The following is a 6,936-nucleotide window of genomic DNA, read 5'->3' as shown; positions in this document are numbered from 1 at the left end:
GAGGCAACGTCTACAAAACTCAGCACACAAAAACCTTCCGATATTCAATTTACTCTCTTTTAGTTCAACTGATTTTTATTCCCCACTTTATTTTATTTATCCGCATTGGCGGATTAATTTGCTAATGATCATATAATTACGACTTGTGTATTTAGTTTTACACATATTTTTGTTCTAAGAACTTTGATAAATGCTGATAAATGCACTAAATCTTTAATTTAGTGCATTTGTTCTTAATTTAGTGCATATTGTTCTTTGGACATTATTTTCATCTTAAATACAGACACTAAGTGCACTGCAGACAAAAATCATTTTGTGCATCATTTGCTATTATTAAACTGTTATGTTTCATAAAATGGAGGGAAAAATGAAAAACACCTAAACATACTGGTGAAAAACCTCTTTTCTAAAGCTCGAGATCAGCATTGGCCACAGAACGATGACTGAGTTTCAGTCCAAGGATATAAATATGGTATTGATGCTTTTTTCTATTTTTGCAGTGTTGACACTATGACGACTGTTTTTCACTACTTCTCTCACACACACTCACTGGATCTATCACACACAGCTTCTTCTTCTTTTTCTTCTTCTTCTAATAATAATTTCTGGCAGGCTGTACACAGAGAAATGCAGCTGTCCAAAGCCAAAACATGTGCTCACAATCTGCTCCTTCATCACATACATTAAGTGCATGACTTTTGAGACAGATCAGATGTCTGCGGGGGCAGCTGACTCAGCAGTCGACAATCATCCTCATTTTTAAATGATGAAACAATTGTCAACCATCTTTCAGACTTTACGACATCGACTGCACAAACTGCAACAACGTGGTTTCCATAAAACACAGATTCAGAACTCGCTGATCCACATCAAATGCTACACGTACCTGGATTTTTTCTTGTAGGACGACTTCTTGCGTTTGCCTCCCAGGGGGCTCAGGGAAGGACGGAGCCTGAAACGGCTCAGCCTGCTGCGTGGAGACTGCATGTTGGACCTGAGCGTGCTCACCTCTACCTCCTCTCTGCCTCCCATATCCACTGGGCCAAATCCAACCAGGAATTTACAGTCCAGCAAACTAACTCTATCCAGTCGTGGTGGTTCCACACCGCAAATCTGGGACTAAATCTGTGTACACACGTCCAAGTTTTCTGTGCAGTGACGGTAAGGGACGTTGTCAGTCCACTGGGGCTCAAGGCTGTGTGACGTGTTTGTGAGCCGAATGGCGGTCAACCTGGGGTGGAATGCATGAGGGAGTGACAACTCCCTGAACATTAACACATCATTCACACCTGTCCCCTCCCTTGCCACTCTGGGGTGACACACCCTGCTGTCACGCCTGACAGCCCTCAGCTTCCTCTTTGGCTCAAACAGGAATCTATGACCTGCTGTACGTTTAAATTCCAAATTTAAAAAGCTTAATTTCCAGTGAGGTTCGATGCTAAGTGGCAGCTGACGAACTGCAATGTCTACTCACAAACTCGTCGACTCTGTTTGAGCTAATTAATCAAGAGTTCTTTGTCGACGAGACGAGATGAGACACGTGATCGCCTCTTTGAAACTGCTGTCACTGTATGAAAAAGAAATAAGTTAATCAAGTGGCTCAAAAGGAATGGAGTTGTTTTCTTCCTATTCAAACTGTGGCCGCAAACGTGTTTACCTCAAATCAGCTATCTCCTGCTTGTGGTGTGACAGCCAATGACACGGTGAGCTGAACCAAACAATGCCCTTATAAGTAGAAAACATCTGCCTATTGCACCAATCACAAATTCATGAGCCTCCGGCACATGAACAGTAAGAGAAGGTGCAACACGCATATTATTCCGTTATTCTACATCCGGTCATTTCAAATGGCGGCCCGTGGGCCACATTTGGCCCACAACCAACTTCATAGTGGCCCAGCCTGTGGTTCTACCGGAAACACTGAGAAATAACTAGAGAGACACTTTTCACTTGGCCCTCAAAGATTCCTACGTCAATTCCTGATAGGTTTGATATCAGTGTTGGTTCTTTTGTATTCTGTTAAAGGCACTTTAAGATGTTTGTGGGTCATATATGACATGTGTTTATCTTATTTCGAGGAGAAACAAATGCTAATACTGTGCACCTTTTTTTTTAAATTTTGTGCACTTTTATTTATTTTTTATTTAAAATAGTTACAGCTACTACTGTGCACTTTTTTATGCAATAAAAAACAATTTTATTGCTAGTTCTTTTATTACATTTGTATTGCACTTTTTGATGTACTTTATAAATTTGTCCTCACCTGCAGCATACTGACTGCAGAAAATGTCCCGGCCCAGCTAGATTTCTTGAACTGAGTTTGTAATTGAATAGTCCTGCTCGACATTGTTACAATACATTTACCTACAATACATGTAACCAGAACTGTGACATTCCCAGCTGCAGGCCCTCAGCAAATTGTCACGTTTTCGTTACCTCTTGTCTTGCCGATACATTATCGTATGAGGATGAACACACAGCCTGATTTTGAGGTGAGTAGAGTGACACATTCCACCTGCAGCACGTACAGATGTGTATCTGTGTACACGTGCACAGTTCCCTAATGCACAGATCAGCCTTGTCTGTTAAATGAAACTGTCAAGAAAGTATTTCGGAATGCAATATTTCTCTGTCACTCTGTCGCCAAACCACTGACATCAGAATCTGCAGTGTGTGACTCTGCTCTCTCTGCATATAGTATTACATCCAGATTATGCAAATCCCTGAGCCAAACTCACAACAATTGAAATCATCACAAAAGTACCCTCAGGTTAAAGATTCCAGTGACTTTCACACGGGTGCTTTGGATCTGTTTTTCATAGTCTTCCATGAACCCAGAAGTAAACAATCATTCATTCATTATCCTCCACATGAGGTTGCGGGGAGTTGGATTCAATCCCAGCTGACACAGGGCATATGCGCCCCCCTCCCCCCCAGAAGTAAACAGCGTTGTCTGATTTTCAAACCAGCTAATAATACCTTGAATCCTGGCCAGCTATTTGAAAAGCTCAGCCACGAAACAAAGCCAGTGTTCCACGCTACTACTGTCAATGCACAACTAAAAAAAAACAAAAGAACAAGGATTATGGAAAATGTCAAGGTGTTTGAATTGTTTCTTGTTGAATGGACTTCCCATAAAGAGAGAGTATCAACAGGAAAATGTCCACTGTGCGAGAAGAATGGACAAAATGTCAAACTGTTATCTTCAGCACTCGCGGCGAATAACACAGAAATAACTCGGGCCAATAACTTGGGTCAAGGAATACAGTAATCCACTTGCAAAAGCAGCTTTTGTTGGAAGCAACACAGTGTTTAATCCTTGTGGCTGAATTCCACCGCAAGCCTCTTAGCTTGCAGAGAATGCAGCAGTGAGCTCCTGCGTGGGGGCCTCAAGAAAGCGTTTGTCTCCAAGGTTCTTTCACAGAAGTTTAAGATCGGCCCAGTGAAAATCCCAAACGTTGAGCATTCCAACAACCAAGGACACAAAGAAGCATCAAAACCATTGCACCGTGAAATCGTTGCAAAAACTAAGAATCAAAAACTGTAAAAGACACAAAACATCTCAGTCAAGTATAGCAAGTGTACTTGCTGCACCCCAAGAAGAAAAACTGAATTAGACAAGAAAAACTAATTCATACATGGACCTTTTGCTCAGGAGAACCCTGAGTCCAAAGCAGCTGCAAAGACCTGATCCTACCTGGCCTTGGCCCGTCCGATGGCTCTGCCCGACAGCAGCAGCAGGACCGCCGAGCCACTTCTCCGCCACGGCATTCTGCTGTTGTCCCCCCAAAACTGCCACAGGCTGTAGGAAACGGCAGCTGCCTGCCAGTGGCAAGCTGCTTCCCTGGAACCTCTTCAGTGCACAAACACTTTAGGACAAGGACAATCTGAGTGCGCTGGCAGGCAACGTCACTACATCGCATCCTGAGGCAGGAAAAAGGAGGTCTGCATGTGGGGGGCAGTGAAGGAGAGGAGCTGAGTGGTTGAATAGCTGGACGGCGCTGAGACACAGACAGACGGGAGAAGATGAATGGACTCTGACTGCATGGAAATACAGTAAGGGCACAGCTGCATGTCTGACTGTGTGCCCTCCTAGCTGGATGGCTTAACTACATGTTTGGATAAAGTTACACTGGCCTGCATTATTTCCAGACGAACAGTTATGGACGACATAGGTTTACCCTAACCCAAACACACTCACTAGAAATGCTGCCCTCATTTTTTAAATTTAAAATAGTTACAGCTACTACTGTGCACTTTTTTATGCAATACAACATTTATATTGCACTTTTTGATGTACTTTTTAAATTTGTCCTCACCTACAGCTTACTGGCTGCAGAAATTTTGACCGATCTCGTGTTCTCAGAGTACTCGTCTACATGAAGTGGACAAAAACCACAGTGTTGATTGCGATTTTAAATATCCAGTGTGCAGCCTTTAGGAGGTTTGATAGGCAGACATTGATAACATTTGTGTTCATTGCCTTTGGAGTGGGTTATATAGACTTTAGAAAAGATTTTTATGGAGGCCGCCACCTTTGAGTCACCATCTTTCTACAGCAGCCTGAATAAACAGACCAGCCAGACCGTGCATTTTTCTGGTTTTGAATAGGAAATAAAGAAGAGCACCTCTGCCCACAAATGTACATATGGTGTGTAAACCAAAAAAAAGAGGAGGGGGTGAGTGAAGGAGTCATTTATCACTAATTGTTGCCCACTGGACCCTTTTAGGATCAAGGTAAACTGTAAAAAAAGCAACCTGATCTCAATTTTTCGGGGATACACAAAAGACCAAACCAAGATCAATGTTCAGCCACTGTGGCGTATAACTAGTAAATTAAATACAGGAATCAATTGAAATATTCATTCAGTGTGGGTGAAATCCCATTCGCCTTGGTGCTGCTGCAGTGTCAGGTTTCTGGCAGTTTATGAGCCACTTGTTAGACACAGTTTGTCTTTAACCAGATCAACACAGATTAAGGAGACGGCGCCGATGCCTCTCTCGCCAGATTTCTCTTCTCACACTAGCGTAGTCATTATATTAAGACTTGCAGAACATCCGTACTCTCTGATCTAATCCTTCTTAAACCATAAAAAAAAAAAAAAAGTTTGAACATTTCTTCTCCTTCCCTTTCAGTCAAGGCCGATGCTCTGATTCTCATGCCCTCCCTCACCTTCTCTGACAATCCTCCTTAGCTCACTTACAATATATATGCCAGGAGGAGAGGATGAGTAGAGAACGTGACGGCGCGTCTCAGCGTGACCCTGCGCATGTCATGTGACAGCCAGCTCAGCCTTGTGCCCCGCTCATCCATATCTTGGCAAGCAGGGCACAGAGCCTGTGGCGACAGCAGAGGAAGCGCTGGGAGGACAGGAGTAGAACAGGAGAGGGAGACAAGATGCATGAGAAAAGAGAGCAAAGGGGACAATAAAGGATTAGAGGAGAGGAGGGAGGATGTGTGCAGAGAGTGGAGAAAAAAATACACAAAAGCCACACTGCTAGATTTCAGTATATTAGAATCACAAGCCGATGTTTTTGTGTCCGACCGTGTTAACCTGCAACTATGTCAATGTCAAATCTGATCCTGGCTGAGGAGAAACACGAGGCCTGTGCCGATCGACGCTCACAAATAAGCAACATGCCACTCATACCAGACATGATTAAAAACCAGCATGTCAGCATGCTCGCCGGTGAAGAGCCACCAAAACAGACAAAACAAAGGAGCTGACTGTATCACGGTGCCATCAAAACCAACTCATAAAATAAACATACATCAACAGTGTCCTCATGAGTACGGAACATTCAACAAATCATAAGTCATGCGTGTGGAATTTGCTCCGTCTACAAACGCGTGGTTCAAAGTGTACAGCCGTGGTGAAATCCCAGCATCATTCTGACAACGACACAAGTAGTTTGGTGCATTCTTAAGCTGAATTAGTTCTCGTGTTAGTTTAGATTTAAAGTCACGTTAAGTTCTTGAAGTTTGATTTTCACTTCCCCTTTTATTTTGGTAAATGTCATGTCTTCCTGTCTCGTAGTTTCCTCTCCCCTAATTCCCTCATGCACTTCACCTGGTGATCTTTAAGTAATAATTCGCACCTGCCCTTGATTCCCTCTCCCCTATATAGTGTCCCCAGTTCCTTTGCCTTTTGCCAGTGCGTCCTTTATGCTCCTAGAGTTTGTGTCGTCTTAGCGCAAGCGGCAAGTCTTGTTTGTCCTCCTTTTGTTTTTCTTCTAGAATAGTCTAGTTTAGTGTTTTCCTTCTGTAAATAAGTGATTTTGTTTTTGCCTGCCTTTTCAAGAGGAGAATAAAGCCTCTTGAAATCAGTCATCATGCCTCATGTCTCGTGCATTTGGGTCCAAGCAGTGTATTCCCCGTTCCTAACAGAGCATCACTGACAGCGACGACTATAGTTAGACTTAAAGACACAGAGTACACCGGGAGAGTTTGTTGCAGGGGTTAAACATAAGCTCCAAAAACAGTTGTTCCCCCTAGTGACACGTGTGGCCATCACTGAAGCGCCGCCTCAATGCTATGTTTGCGCTCGCAGGGGCTCACGACAGCTGCCAGCGTCCAACCCGGGGCTCACTGGTGACAGAGGAGACTGCGGTATTTGACTCATGGACAATGAAGTAGCTAAAAGCCATGTTTCTACCAAGTGGAACAGTTCGGTACAGTACATATTTTTCGTTACATTTTTACCAGAAAAGTGGTATGGTACAATAAGAGTGGACCTCGACCCACGTCAGTCAGCTGATTGGGCGACAGAAAAGCGCCACTCCATTGCGACCAGTGTCTCATACACAGCTTTGTTCTTATTAGCATTAGCATCCATATGCTAATAACAACTCACTGGCTACGCACTGCTTTGGGAGCAGCCACTGCTGTTTGCCTGAGGCATACAGGAGCTACATAACTTCACATAACGTTTCGAT

The 6,936-nt window shown here is 43.5% G+C and overlaps 1 protein-coding gene across 1 annotated transcript in view; it reads right to left on the bottom strand.

Annotated features, from left to right (window-relative positions):
- The window catches only part of LOC131460570 (rho GTPase-activating protein 40), a 17,729-nt gene extending 13,958 nt beyond the window's left edge, over positions 1 to 3,771 (bottom strand). Inside the window, exons 1-2 of the mRNA XM_058631171.1 lie at positions 3,698 to 3,771; positions 887 to 1,037 (exon numbers count right to left, since the gene is read on the bottom strand). Of these exons, the coding sequence (XP_058487154.1) occupies positions 887 to 1,037; positions 3,698 to 3,771 (225 nt within the window). The remainder of the gene's footprint in view (positions 1 to 886; positions 1,038 to 3,697) is intronic.
- Positions 3,772 to 6,936: the final 3,165 nt, after the last annotated feature.

This window comes from Solea solea, chromosome 6 (assembly GCF_958295425.1).
Source record: "Solea solea chromosome 6, fSolSol10.1, whole genome shotgun sequence".
NCBI lineage: Eukaryota > Metazoa > Chordata > Actinopteri > Pleuronectiformes > Soleidae > Solea > Solea solea.
This window is presented reverse-complemented; position numbering and strand designations above follow the sequence as displayed.